General features: G+C 51.3%; 1 protein-coding gene across 1 annotated transcript; it reads right to left on the bottom strand.

The window, feature by feature from the left end:
- Positions 1-12,753: 12,753 nt before the first annotated feature.
- Positions 12,754-15,163, bottom strand: LOC140470947 (uncharacterized). Its single transcript, XM_072566874.1, has one exon. It carries the CDS (start codon positions 15,138-15,140, stop codon positions 13,773-13,775), a length of 1,368 nt encoding a protein of 455 aa, XP_072422975.1. The 5' UTR covers positions 15,141-15,163; the 3' UTR covers positions 12,754-13,772.
- Between the last annotated feature and the right edge of the window lie 358 nt (positions 15,164-15,521).

Raw genomic sequence — 15,521 nt, 5'->3', positions numbered from 1 at the left:
CTCTTTCTTAAATGAATCCAGAGACTGGGCCTCCACTGCCCTCTGGGGCAGAGCATTCCACACAGCCACCACTCTCTGGGTGAAGAAGTTTCTCCTCATCTCTGTCCTAAATGGTCTACCCCGTATTTGTAAGCTGTGTCCTCTGGTTCGGCACTCACCCATCCGCGGAAACATGTTTCCTGCCTCCAGAGTGTCCAATTCTTTAATAATCTTATACATCTCAATCAGATCCCCTCTCGGTCTTCTAAACTCAAGGGTATACAAGCCCAGTCGCTCCAGTCTTTCAGCGTAAGGTAGTCCCACCATTCCAGGAATTGACCTCGTGAACCTAAGCTGCACTCCCTCAATAGCCAGAATGTCTTTCCTCAAATTTGGAGACCAGAACTGCACACAGTACTCCAGGTGTGGTCTCACCAGGGCCCTGTACAGCTGCAGAAGAACCTCTTTGCTTCTATACTCAATCCCTCTTGTTATGAAGGCCAGCATGCTATTAGCCTTCTTCACTACCTGCTGTCGGTCCTGTTTCCATTGTATGTGTCGAAGAATGAGAGGGTGATCTATTTGAAACACAGACCATCCTAAAGGGGTGGGAATTGACAGGGGATGCTGAGAGGATGCTTTCCAGCCTCTCCCCCGTTAAGTCATACTGTGAATATTATATTTCAGTAAAGGTTGCATCTCATTTTTCGAAACTCCAGTACGGACAGGCCCACCCAACTCAGCCTCCCCCTCATCAGACAGTCCCTTCAGATTCATGTTCACTACAATTGTTCACAGTATCCCAGCTGTGCTCTGACTGTTGTCTTAGCAAAAAAACCTCCCAACGTTTAGACCCCCACTCCCTTTGAAACAAACACCAAGAGTCCACTGGTCCCCCCGATGACCTTCTCCATGTTGATGTTGGTTTGATCGATGAGGGCTTGCAGGTCAGACCCTGTTGGTGGTATACCAGGAGAGTGGGCAGCTTTAACAGGGTGAAGCAAAGGGAAGAAGTACACGTTAACTTGGGATTAACCTGCCCTTCTTGCAAGAGGGCCAGCTTATATCTTCAAATGGAAGCCTGTTGGTCAACTCCTTTTCAGTTGACTGAGGGGTTCCAGACTCTCGGCAAGTCTTCAATACAGACCAAGGGAACAGACCTGGAGTCATACAGCAACCTCAGGGTTGACCAGATATCCCAATTTGACCAGGTCCCGTTTACCAGCACTTGGCCCACATCCCTTCTTATTCAGGTACACATTCAAATGCCTTTTAAATGTCACAATTATACCCACCTCCACAACCTGCTCTGGTAGCTTATTCCATACACGCTCCACCCTCTGCATGAAAATATTCCCCCTTTTTAAATCTTTCATCCACACCTTAAACCCTACGCTCGTATATACAAAACAAGGCAGGAGGTTAACACAAGGTGGTTGGGACAGTGTGCGCGGCAGGTCCAACAGAATCGAACTAAACTGAATGTGATTTTCAAGAGAAAGCATACAACAGGTTGGAAGTTCAGTCATCATCGTATTGAATGGTTCTGGGTTAGTGGTGCTGGAAAAAAAATCCTCGGACGCTGCCTGAACTGCTGTGCTTTTCCAGCACCACTAATCCAGAATCTGGTTTCCAGCATCTGCAGTCCTTGTTTTTAACCATCGTATTGAATGGCCAGACTGTGATAGAAAAACCGAATGGCATTCTCCTGCCCCCCCCTCAAGTTTCAAACACAAAGTTGGTTGGTGAGGGTGAGCTGTGAGGAGGACACAGAGATGCTTCAGTGTGTTCTGGAGAGTGGGAAAAGGCACAGCAGGTGGAGTTTGATGTGGAACTTGAGGTTCCCACCAGGAAGACGGATTATCGGAATGTCGATAGTTTGGGAAAGGTGGGCGGCGGGCAGTGAAGGAAGCAGGGATGTTTTGCTGCCACTGTCCAAGGTGAGGCCACACCTGAAATATTATGTACACTATTTTGGGGTCTCCTCATCTGAAGAAAAACGTTCTGGCCATGGAGGGAGTGCAGCAAAAGTTTACCAGTCTGTTTCTTGGGATGGCAGGACTGGCATTCCCGGGAGTGAGTTACAGACCGGAATCGAATTGAGGGGTTCAGGATGGTTTATACACAGATTAACAGATATCTGGGAGGGAGTTACAGACTGGAAACTAATCGAGGGGTTCGGGGGGGGGTTTATATACAGAATAACAGATACCCCGGGAGGGAGTTAGAGACTGGAATCTAATCGAGGGGTTCGGGGTGGTTTATATACAGAATAACAGATACCCCGGGAGGGAGTTAGAGACTGGAATCTAATCAAGGGGTTCGGGGTGGGGTTTATATACAGAATAACAGATACCCGGGAGGGAGTTACAGACTGGAATCTAATCGAGGGGTTCGGGGTGGGGTTTTATATACAGAATAACAGATACCCCAGGGGGGTGGAGTTACAGACTGGAATCTAATCGAGGGTTTGGGGTGGTTTATATAGAGAATAACAGATACCCCGGGAGTGAGTTACAGACTGGATTCTAATCGAGGGGTTTGGGGTGGTTACATACAGAATAACAGATACCCCGGGAGGGAGTTACAGACTGGAATCTAATCGAGGGGTTCGGGGTGGTTTATATACAGAATAACAGATACCCTGGGAGTGAGTTACAGACTGGAATCTAATTGAGGGGTTCGGGGTGGTTTATACACAGATTAACAGATATCTGGGAGGGAGTTACAGACTGTAATATAATCGAGGGGTTCAGGATGGTTTATATACTAAATAACTGATACCCGGGAGGGAGTTACAGACTGTAATATAATCGAGGGGTTCAGGATGGTTTATATACTAAATAACTGATACCCAGGAGGGCGTTACAGACTGGAATCTAATTGATGGGTTTGGAATGGTTTATATACAGAATAACAGCTACCTGGGGGAATATGATTGTATTGTCCATCGATACAGACACAGTGATGCCCAGAGATATTGAGGCAGACGGACACTCTAAAACATGGTTCACTTCCTGTTTGTATTTGATGTTAATTACACATATCCTCAGCCAGTTGATACATTTAATGCAGTTCTGGTACGTGTGTGATGTCCCCAGTGTTGCTGAGATACCCAGGGCAGGGAGACAGTGCGACTGTATTCCCTCATCTGCCTGTCTCTGTCTGCTGACTGGAATGGACTTGCTGCTCTTAGCTGCAGTCCCCAAGACTGCAAGGTGGCCACTCTCCTGGTGACTCCCTCCCTACGTAGTCACAGTCAATGTTTCACCCCCCTGACAGTCCACCTCCAATCCTCCGGAGAATCCCTTGCTCCTATGTCCTCTCCACCATCCACCCGACTCCTCAGTGTGACTGAGTGTGTATGAGTGAGTGTGTGTGGGGGAGAGAGAGTGACTGAGTGTGTAAGTGTTTGCATGTGTATGAGTACATGTGTATGTGTTTGTGTGTGTATGAGTATGTGTGCCAGTGTGTGTGTGTGTCTGTGAGAGTGCATGTGAGTGTGTGCCTCTGTATGGTTGAGAGTATGCGTGAGTGTTTGTGTATGTGTCAGTGAGTGAGTATGTCTGTGAAGGTGTGTGTATGTACGAATGAGTGAGAGGTTGTGTGTCAATTTGCATGTGTGAGAGTGAGCCTGTGTGTGTGAGAATGAGAGTGTGAGAGTAAATGTGTCTTTGAATGTGTGTGTGTGAGAATGCGTGTGTGCAAGTGTGTGAATGTGTCTCAGTGAGAGGGTAGGGGACAGTGTCGGTGGCACTGGGTCTGTTTCTAGCTGAAGTGGGTGCGATGGTGGAGCGAGAAATTGGAGAGATCACTGAAGCAGGCACCACAGACAGGACACTTGAAGGGGCTCTCTCCCGTGTGGACCTGCCGGTGCTGTGCCAAGTGAACCCAGTCTGTGAAGGACTTGGTGCAGTGTGAGCACTGAAAGGGTTTGTCCCCCAGGTGGGTGAGCTGGTGCCTGGCAAAGCTGCCAGCGCCATCAAAGCTGAGGCCGCACACGGTGCAGATGAAGAGGTCCTCGGCTGTGGGGCGGGAGATCGGGGCCTTCTGCTGACCGGGCACCGGACTCTGTGCCATCCTGCCATCCTGCTGCTTGGTATCCATGGTGAGCTGGTCGCTAAACAGGGGCCGGTCAGGGGTTACTGCAGACCCTCGTCCTTCAGGTGGGCAAGGGAGAGAGAAAGAGAGAGAGAGAGAGAGGCAAAGGTGAGTGAAAGAGAGGGACAGGCAGAACAGACCGAAATGGATACAGACAGGCACACCCCAGAGATACAGGCGCACACCCAGAGAGACAGGCACACCCAAAGGACAAAAGAACCAGAGGGACAACCCCAGAGATACAGGCAGGCACACAGAGAGACAGACTCAGAGATGCAGGCAGACCCATGGAAAGAGCTTGAGAGACAGGCAGACCCAGAGAGACAGACCCTGAGACACAGACAGAGGGGTAGACAGACCCAATCAGACAGGCAAACAGATACGCTCAGACAGAAAGGCAGACCCAAATAACATACAGACAGGTGGAAACACTCAGACCGGCTAATCCACAGAGAAACAGGCAGACCCAGCAGGAGAAACAGTTGAGAGATACAAGGACGCACAGGCACTGGGACAATCAAAACTTGACAATCAAAAGTGAAAACCTGAGGATAGACAAATGGTGGTAACGTGGCAGACCCGAGACAGAAAAACTCTGGTACAGACGCTTGAACGATCAGATCCCAAATCACTAAGATCTTGTGTCAGCTAGGTCTTGAAACAGGCAGCATCCCGGACAGCCAGAACCTGGTACCAACAGACTCTGGCACACAAAGGCCCCAGTAAAGTCAGACCTTTGTACAGACAGAACCTGGGATAAGCTGACTCTGATATAGTCAAACCCTGGGGCTGTCAGATTCTGGGATTGTCAGACTCCAGTACAAACAATGGGATAGATGTCATCAGGCACTGATACAGTCAGACCCTGGAACTAACAGATTCTGGGACAGACAGAAAATGGCACAAGTAGACCATAGTTAAAGAGTGTGTTGCTGGAAAGCACAGCCGGTCAGACAGCACCCAAGGAGCAGAAGAGTCAATGTTTTGGGAATAAGCCCTTCATCAGGATGACCATGGTACAGTTATATTTTGGGATAGCAAGACTGTGTTACAGATGGAACTTGGGATAGGCTAGTTCTGATACAATCAGATCCTTGGGACAGTCGACTCTGAGACTGTCAGATCCTGGTATAGACAAACTGGTACAGACAGACTCTGGGATAATCAGACATTGGTATAGAAAGATGGCATTGGTACAGATAAATCTTGGTACAGTCACAATTTGGGGGTAGTCAAATACTAGTACAGTCAGATCCTGACAGATTCTGGGATAATCAAACCCTGGAACACTTAGAATCTGGTACAGACAACCAGACCCTGATACAGTCACACAGAGAGACAAACTATGGGACAGTCAGACCCTACAAGAGATAGACATTGGCACAATCAGACGCTATTAAAGACAAAACCTAGTACAGTCTGACCCTGGTAAAGACAGGCTTCAGTATAGTCAGACACTGGTACAGTCAGACTCTGATAAAGACAGGTTGTGGTACAGTCTGATCCTAGGCCAGACACTGGCACAATCAAACCCTTATACATTCAGACCCTGATAAGGATAGGCCTCAGTACAGTCAGACACAGATAAAGACAGACTGTGGAACAGTCTATCCCTGATACAGATAGGTTCTGGGACAGGCAGACCACAATACTGACAGATTCAGGGAGTCAGACCCTGGACTTAACACTGACATCTACTACAAACCCAACTCCCACAGTTACCTGGACTACACTTCCTCCCACCCTGCCCCCTGTAAAAACACTATCTTTATTCCCAATTCCTCCGCCTCTGCCACATCTGCTCCCAGGAGGACCAATTCCACCACAGAACACACCAGACAGCCTCCTTCTTCAAAGACCACAATCTCCTCTCCCACATGGTCAATGATGCCCTCCAGTGCATCTCAGCCATTTCCCGCACCTACGCCCTCGAGCCTCACCCCTCCAAATGCAACAAGGACAGAACCTCCCAGTCCTTACCTTCCACCCCACCAACTCCCAGATACAATGCATCATCCCCTGCCATTTCCACCACCTACAAACAGACCCCACCATCAGGGATATATTTCCCTCCCCACCCCTATCTGCAATCCATGAAGACGCCCACACGTCCTAACAACCTACCCTTCCCACCCAGCACCTTCGCTTGCCACTCCAAGAAGTGCAAAAACTCCGCCCACACCTCACCCCTTATCGCCTTCCATATCATCACAGGTTTACCTGCACTTCCACACTATTGTATCCATTGCTCCTGATGTGGTCTCCTCTACACTGGGGAGACGGGATGCCTACTTTGTGGAACGCTTCAGAGAACATTTTCGGGATGCAGGCACAAAACAACCCCACTGTCCAGTGGCCAAACACTCTAACAGCCCCTCCCACTCCACCAAGGACTGCAGATCCTGGGTCTCCTCCACCACCAAATCTGTACCACCCGAACGCCTCATCTTACACCTTGGGACCCTCCAGCCACAGGGGATCAATGTGGATTTCACCAGTTTCCTCATTTCGCCTCCCCCACCTTTTCCCAGATCTAACTTTCTAACTCGGCACTGCCCTCTTGTCCTACCTATCCATCCTCCTTCCCACCTATCTGCTCCACCCTCCTCTCCGACCTATTACCTTCACCCCCAACTTCTACCCATTACATTCTCAGCTACTTCCCCCCCAGCCCCACCCCCACCCCTCCCACCCCTCCCTCCCCTCCCTCCCCTCCCTCCCATCCCTCCCATTTATCTCTCAGTCCTCTTTGGACACCTCCTCATTCCTAATGAACAGCATATGCTCAAAATGTTGATTCACCTGTTCCTCAGATGCTGCCTGACCAGCTGTGCTTTTCCAGCACCACACTCTTAGACCCTGGTACAGTCAGACTATGATAAAGACACACTTAGTACAATTGTACCCTGATACTGAGTGACCATGATACATTCAAACTCTGACACAGACACACGCACTCTGGTATACTCATGCATTGGAATAATCAGACCCCTGTACAGACTTGGATAGTCAGATCCCTGTGCAGTCAAACCTTGGTACAGTCAGACTCTGGGATAATCAGATTGCTGTACAGTCAAACCTGGGAACAGTCAGACACAGTGCAGTCAGACCCAGGTTGTCAGGACCTATCGCAGGCAGATCTAGGTACAATCTGGCCCAGGCACAGTCAGACCCTGCTGCAGACAGACCTGGGCACAGTGTACAGTAATTCTGGTACAGTCAGGATCTATGGCAAACTGTTTGAGGTACAATCTGACCAGGTACAGTCAGACTCTGCTGCAGACATACTCAGGCACAGGGTAGTCCTAGTACACAGACCCAGGTACAGTCTGACCCTGCTGCTGATGGACTAAAGCATAGTGTAATCCTGGTACAGTCTGATTCTGGTACAGTCAGACCTGGCTGCAAACAGATCCAGGTACAGTACAATCCTTGTGCAGTCAGAACCTATTGCAGACCAATCCTGATACAATCTAACCCAGGCACAGTCGGACCCTGCTGCAGATAGACCTGGGCACAGCATACGGTAATTCTGGTACAGAGCTGAAAATGTGTTACTGGAAAAGCGCAGCAGGTCAGGCAGCATCCAAGGAACAGGAGAATCGACGTTTCGGGCATGAGCCCTTCTTCATTCTGAAGAAGGGCTCATGCCCGAAACGTCGGATCTCCTGCTCCTTGGATGCTGCCGGACCTGCTGCGCTTTTCCAGCAACACATTTTCAGCTCTGACCTCCAGCATCTGCAGTCCTCACTTTCTCCTAGTAATTCTAGTACAGTCAGGATCTATGGCAAACCATTCGAGGTACAATCTGACCAGGTACAGTCAGACCCTGCTGCAGACAGACTCAGGCACAGTGTAGCCCTGGTACACAGACCCAGGTACAGTCTGACCCTGCTGCAGACATACTCAGGCACAGTGTAGCCCTAGTACACAGACCCAGGTACAGTCAGACCCTGCTGCAGACATACTCAGACACAGTCTAGCCCTAGTACACAGACCCAGGTACAGTCAGACCCTGCTGCAGACATACTCAGGCACAGTGTAGCCCTAGTACACAGACCCAGGTACAGTCAGACCCTGCTGCAGACATACTCAGACACAGTGTAGCCCTGGTACACAGACCCAGGTACAGTCTGACCCTGCTGCAGACATACTCAGGCACAGTGTAGTCCTGGTACACAGACCCAGGTACAGTCTGACCCTGCTGCAGACATACTCAGGCACAGTGTAGCCCTAGTACACAGACCCAGGTACAGTCAGACCATGCTGCAGACATACTCAGGCACAGTGTAGCCCTAGTACACAGACCCAGGTACAGTCAGACCATGCTGCAGACATACTCAGACACAGTGTAGCCCTGGTACACAGACCCAGGTACAGTCTGACCCTGCTGCAGACATACTCAGGCACAGTGTAGCCCTGGTACACAGACCCAGGTACAGTCTGACCCTGCTGCAGACATACTCAGGCACAGTGTAGCCCTAGTACACAGACCCAGGTACAGTCTGACCCTGCTGCAGACATACTCAGGCACAGTGTAGCCCTAGTACACAGACCCAGGTACAGTCAGACCCTGCTGCAGACATACTCAGGCACAGTGTAGCCCTAGTACACAGACCCAGGTACAGTCAGACCATACTGCAGACATACTCGGGCACAGTGTAGCCCTAGTACACAGACCCAGGTACAGTCAGACCCTGCTGCAGACATACTCAGGCACAGTGTAGCCCTAGTACACAGACCCAGGTACAGTCTGACCCTGCTGCAGACAGACTCAGGCACAGTGTAGCCCTGGTACACAGACCCAGGTACAGTCAGACCCTGCTGCAGACATACTCAGGCACTGTGCAATGCAGGTACAGTCAGACCCTGGCATAGATGGACTGAAGCATAGTGTAATCCTGGTACAGTCAGACCTGGCTGCAGACAACCCAGGCACAGTGCAATGCAGGTACAGTCAGACCCTGGTATAATCCCAGCCATTACCTGTTGTTTTGTTTTTTCCCCCCTTTCCCTGTTGATTTTCACCCTAGCTGCGGTCTTTTCCACTGCGCACGCGTCGCCCCTCCGCGCACGCGAGCCGCTGCCACTGCGTCTGCGCATCGTCCGGCACACAGCTTCCACGTAACGCGCATGCGCGGACGGGCTCGCTGCGCCCCCCCCCAACTTCGTCCCAAAACAGATAGGGGGGGAACTTTCACAGCCCCGAGGGATTCTGGGGAATGGCGCCACCATTGACCCCACACCAACCAAAACATATTTGTCAATTCCCAAACTAATCCTGTGTTCCTACACAGGGATTTACCAATTCCCATTCCAATCACACACCCCCAAATTTTGGTTTACCAATTCCTAAACTAATCCCACACACAGGGATTCCCAAATTAATCCCGCCCGACAGAGGGATTTCCGAACTCCCAAATTAATCTCACGCAAGGAATTACCAATTCCAAATTAATCCCATACACCAATAAAAGGAGTTCCGAATTCCCAAAATTAATCCCAAGTGCGCCAAAATTAATCCCAAGTGCACACACAGGGATTTACCCGTTCCCATTGCCAAACATAGGTATTTCAATTCCCAAATTTATCCCCCACTCACACCATTTCCTAAACTAATCCCATTGTCAGATACACATTCAACAATTCTCAAACTAATCCTACATCACCTCCCCCGTCCCCACAGGAATTTGACAATTCCTAAACTAAATCCACATGGGGATTTACCACATTCTAAACTAATCCTACATTCCCAAACTAGTCCCACACACCCAGACAGGGTTTTGCCAATTCCCAAACTAATCCCATTGTCAGACATGGAATTTTCAATTCCTAAATTTATCCCTCACTTGCACACAGATATTGGTAGCACGGTGGCACAGTGGTTAGCACTGCTGCCTCACAGCGCCAGACCCGGTTCACTTCCCGCCTCAGGCGACTGACTGGGTGGAGTTTGCACGTTCTCCCCACGTGGGTTTCCTCCCACAGTCCAAAAATGTGCAGGTTAGGTGAATTGGCCATGCTAAATTGTCCGTAGTGTAGGGGAGTGGGTCTGGGTGAGTGCTTGTCGGTGTGGACTTGTTGGGCCGAAGGGCTGTTTCCACACTGTAAGTAATCTAATTTACCAATTCCCAAATTTATCCCCCAGCCACAGGGATTCACCAATTCCCAAATTAATCTCCTCTGACAAAGGGAATTATCGATTCCTAAATTTACCCCATGTCCACATAAGGATTTACTGATTCCTAAACTAATATCACACACACACACACAGGGATTTATCAAACTAATCCCAGTGACCCATTCTTTTCCCATAGCCCTGTCTTAATCCCCAAACTAATCCCACTGACCCACTCTCTCTCTCTCTGTAGTGCTGCATCAATTCCCAATCTAATCTCACAGCCTCACTCTCTCCCCATAGCCCTAAATCGATCCCCAATCCAATCCCACTGCCCTGCTCTCTCTCATAGCCTTGCGCTAATTCTAAACTAATCCCACAATCCTAATCCCTCACATTCAGACTGTTGCCAGTGTAAGCAATATTCACACACTGCATTCTCAGATGATGTGGTCAGTGTAAGTTTATTAAAGAATTCTCACTCTCAGAACAACGATTATAAATCTACAAGCATGCAGACAGCACATCTCTCCACAGTTTTGATGTGCGCTCCTAGACTACATTCAAAGCTAAAAAGACAGCTAATCTGTTCTTTCTTTTGTAAAAGGTTTTTGAGGCAAAGGATCGGGGGAAAGAGAGAGAGGCAAAGTTTCATTGTAAGTGATACAGCTGGTCCTGGGCAAAGGATGATTGAGAATCAAGGGCCCACTTACACTGCAATTAAAAATAACAGTTACTGTTGGTGAGACTCAGCGGTATCTGTGGGAAGCAGTATCTGGCTGGATCCTTCTTCAGAACTGAAAAGGGAGGGGAGAAGAGCTTGGAAAAGTGGTCCTGTGGCAAAGGTGGAGGGTAGAATAGGGAGCAGCCAGGGAAATGTTCAAGGGTGAGGGATACTGGAAGGTGCAGGTGTCAGAGATGGATGGTTGTAGCAAGAGGGGGTGGTATGTAGGGGTTCATCACAAACAGTCAACACAATTTTGTTTTCAGGGGATCTCATGTCTGACCAACCCGATTGGATTTTTCAAAGAGGTGACCTGGTGACAGCAATGTTTTTGATGACAAGGACTTCAGCAAGGTTTGTGATCAGGGGAAATTGAGAGCAAAAGTCAAGAAGGCGCCAGCCTAATGGTATTATCACTTGTCTCTTAATCCAGAGACCCAGGTCATATTCAGTTTTTTTAAAAAATCGAATCAAGAGTCTAATGATGACCATGAATCCATTACCAACTGGGGAAAACCTCATCTGGCTCACACATGCCATTCTGGGAAGGAAACTACCATCCTCACTTGGTCTGGACTACATGTGACTCTAGATCCACAGCAATGTGATTGATTCTTAATTAGGGATGGGTAATAAATGCTGACCAGTGACATCCTCATTCTCATGAAGTTAAAAAAAAAACCCATGGGATGCAAAGTGAACTGGCCAAGCAGCAAAAAGCAAGGGGTGATGGTCAAAGGAACCTTTTTTTGACTGGAAGTCTATGCCCAATACAGTTCCACAGGGGTCAGGGTTGGGGCCCTTGCTGTTTACATAAATGACTTACATTCAGACATAGCAGGGTTGATCAACAAGTTCATGGAAATTCCAAAAATTGGCTAGGCACTAAATAGTCCTAAATTACAAATGGCCTGTTTGGTGGCAAATGGAATCCATTCCAGGCAGGTGTGAGATGATGCACTTGTGTTGAAACGTGGAGCTGGGGATGACCAAAATCAGTTGCGATCTCATTGAACAGCAGAGCAGACTCAATGGGCTGAACAGCTTACTCCTTCGGGGAGGGGAGGGGTAGAGAGGGCAGGCTTTGGAAGGTGCTGTCAGTTACAGGGGTCTCATCAAGTCGCTGGTCTACATCTTGCAAACGATACACACTGCTGGTGCTGTGCATCAGCGTTAGAGGGGGTGAGTGTTGAGGGTGGGGTGGGATGGGTCAGATCATCAGAAATAGGGTCAGGAAGTAACCCTTTGACCCCTCGTTCCTGCTGTCCCATTCGATAAAGGTGGTGGATGATCCAATCAAGGAACTCACCTCCCCTCTCCTCTCCATTCCCCCCATACTGCCTCGGCTCCTCAACTCCTGATCCACCATCAGTACCTCTCTCTCTTGGCCTCAGATACATTCAATGACACAGTTCCCACACCACTGCTCCCTGGGGCAGAGAGAATGGGAGGATCCCACAGACTCAACCCCCTTGAATAGAAGAAATTTTTCCCTCATTTCCCTCTGAGATGGCAGATCAATCATTCAGCAACTGTGCCTCCCTCCCCCTCCCGCATCTAGACACCCCAGTGAGGTGAGGGGGGGAAGGGGAATATTCCCTCATCGTTCACCCTGTCAAATCCACATGCCCACTCCCCCCACAACCCCACCACCTTCCTGCTCCCTTCGGATCTTTCTACGTATCAATGAGATTGCCCTCTCCCTCTTCGAAACTCCCAATGGACACAGGCCCCCTCCATCCCTCGTCCCAAGAATGAACCTTCTCTGCCTCGCCTCCAGGACAAGGATCTCCCTCCTTATGAGTGGGATTTGCTGCCAATCAAGCGGGGGGGGGGGGGGGTGGGGGGGATGCTTTGTCCCTGGATGGCGTTGAGCCTCTCGATTATTGCCAGAGCTGTACACATCGAAGGCGAGTGGGGAGTATTCCCTCACCCTCCTGACTTGTGCTTGTTCGATGGTGGGATAGTCTTTTTTGGAGGGGGGGGGGGGAAGCGGGTGAGTTGGGAAGAAGGATGAGAGACTGAGGGTCAGGCTGAAGTTTGCTGTTATTGTCTCGCGTTGCGATCTTCAGTCAATTATGGACACGCGGCTTCCATGTTGGGGAATGCAGGCTACACCGTCGGCTCAATATTCCCTTTTCCAAAGGGAGAGGACTTTCAAAGGGCAGCCATTCAGGGGCAGCAGCTCAGTGATGGATGGACCATGGCATAAGATGGTGGGAGCTGGGGAGGGAGAGGGTGGGGTTGGGGGGGTCGGGGAGGAGTGACCGCAGGGAGCTTGGGGGACAGCTGCTGACCTCTGATCTGGGTCAGTGTCAGTGATCTTCGATCCCAGTCAGCGTTGGTGATCTCTGATCCCTGCCAGTGATCCCTGGTCCTGATCAATGCCGGCGACCCTTGGTCTGATCCCAGTGAGCGCCGGTGATCTCCGATCCCGGTCTGTGTTGGCAATCTCTCATACCAGGCAGTCTCCGTTTTCACGATCCCAGCCAGTGTCTGTGATCCCTGGTCTGATCCTGATCGAGGTCAGGATCCTTGACAGTGTCAGTGAACTCCGGGTCAGTGTCAGGGTCCTTTACACCAATCCCGGTTAATGTCAATGGTCTCCGATCCCGCTAAGTTGTGGCGATCTCTGACCTGATCCCTAGTCCCAGTCGAGGATCTCTGGTGTCAGTCAGTGATCTCCGATCCCTGGCCAGTGGCCGCAATCCTTGGTCCTATCACGGACAGGTTCAGTCATCGGCATCGTGTCGGCAATGTCTGGTCCATTCCTGTAGTGCTGTGTCCCTGCCGCGTGAGGTGTTCCATTCCCGGTGAGCTCAGTGGCCCCCTTTTGCCCCCAGCCTCCGGTCAGTAGGACTCTTTGGCATGAATGCGTTGGTGCTTGATGAGGTGGGAGGACAGGATGAAGCCCTTGCCACAGTCACCGCATTTGAAGGGCCGCTCGCCAGTGTGCAGGTGCTGGTGGGTCTTCAGATGAGATGACTGGATGAAACCGCGGCCACATACCGGGCAGACGAAGGGCCTCTCACCTGTGTGAACCCGCCGGTGCTCCACCAGTTGGTACGGCTGCTTGAAGGCCTTGCCGCAGACCGGACAGGCAAAAGGCTTTTCGCCGGTGTGGATGCGCCGGTGCGAGACCAAGTGGTGGGACTGGGTGAAGCGCTGGCCGCACTCTGGGCACTGGAAGGGCTTCTCGCCGGTGTGAAGCCGCTGGTGCTTCCTAAGCGTGCACAGGATTGTAAAGCTCTTCTCGCACACCGGGCACTTGAAGGGACGCTCACCTGTGTGCACAATCCGGTGCCGGATGAGTCCCGACGGCTGCTTGAACCCCTTGCCGCACAGGGCGCAGACATAGGGCCGCTCACCGGTGTGCACCCGCTGGTGCATCACCAGATCCGAGGACTTCTTGAACGCCTTGCCGCACTCGGAGCACTTGCACGGCTTCAGGTCTGGCGGCACAGCGCCGGATCCCGGTGACCGGTACGTCCGTAAGTACGGCGGGGTGCCGCTGGCGGCCTTACCATGGCTCTGCTGGTGCTTCCTCAGGGCTGACGGGTAGTAGAAGCCGCGGCCGCACTCCTCACAGCGGATGGGCCGGTCCTCAGCGTGCACCGCCTGGTGCCGCCGGAGGATGGACGGGTGCGTGAAGGCGGTGCCGCAGACAGGGCACACGAATGGCCTGCCACGGGTGTGCACCCGCTGGTGCTTGAGTAGGCCTGAGGGATGCTTGAAGGCCTTGCTGCAAGTCGGGCAGGCGTGCGGGCGCTCCTGGCTGTGAACACACTCGTGTCGTGCCAGGCAGTACCGGTACTTGAAGGTCTTCCCGCAAGTCGGGCAGATGTGCGGGCGCTCCTGGGCGTGGATGCGTTGGTGGTTCACCAGGCCAGAGGTGTGCTTGAATGCCTTGCCACACAGCGGGCACTTGTGGGGCCTCTCTGTCCGGTGGGTACACTCATGCCGCTCCAACCCGTAGCGGTAGCGGAAACCTTTGGCGCAGACCGAACACTTCAGGGGCTTGTTATCACCCCCAGCACCTCCCCCTCCTACCTCCACCAGCCCTGGTGTAAACCCCAGGAGCGAGGAGTGGCCAGATTCGACCCTGTCAACAATGCCCAACTTCTCCATGTCCCCCTCCTCAATCTCCAATCTCTCCATGTCTCCCTCCTCCAACGCCAGCTGCACTCTGACCCCTTCCTCAAACCTCATCCCCTCCATGTCCCCCTCACCTATCGCCAATGTCTCCATGTCCCCCTCCCCTATCCCTACCCTCTCCATGTCCCCCTCTCCCCACCTCAGCCGCAATTTGACCTGCTCCCCAAGTGCCACCCTCTCTCTGAACCTCTCCTCCAAACTCCCCCTCTCAATATCGCCTTTCTCTAAACCTACCCTCTCTATGTCCCACTCTTCAATCCCCACCCTCTCTCTGACACCATCGCCTAACTCCACCCTCTCTCTGACCCCCACTTCCACCCCCAACTGCTCAATGTCCCCCATCTCAATCCCCACCCTCTCTCTGACACTCTCCCTCACCCCCAAACTCTCTATGTCCCCATCCCTTATCCCCGCTCTCTCCTTGATGCCCGCCTCCATCTCCAC

Source organism: Chiloscyllium punctatum, chromosome 52 (genome assembly GCF_047496795.1).
Source record: "Chiloscyllium punctatum isolate Juve2018m chromosome 52, sChiPun1.3, whole genome shotgun sequence".
Classification (NCBI taxonomy): Eukaryota; Metazoa; Chordata; class Chondrichthyes; order Orectolobiformes; family Hemiscylliidae; genus Chiloscyllium; species Chiloscyllium punctatum.
Note: the sequence above shows the minus strand (reverse complement) of the source record. Positions and strands in the feature narration are given on the sequence as shown.

What these genes read in the sequence shown, in the direction of transcription:
- LOC140470947 (XM_072566874.1), bottom strand. Translation starts at nt 15,140, where the DNA reads ATGGAGGGGATGAGGTTTGAGGAAGGGGTCAGAGTGCAGCTGGCGTTG.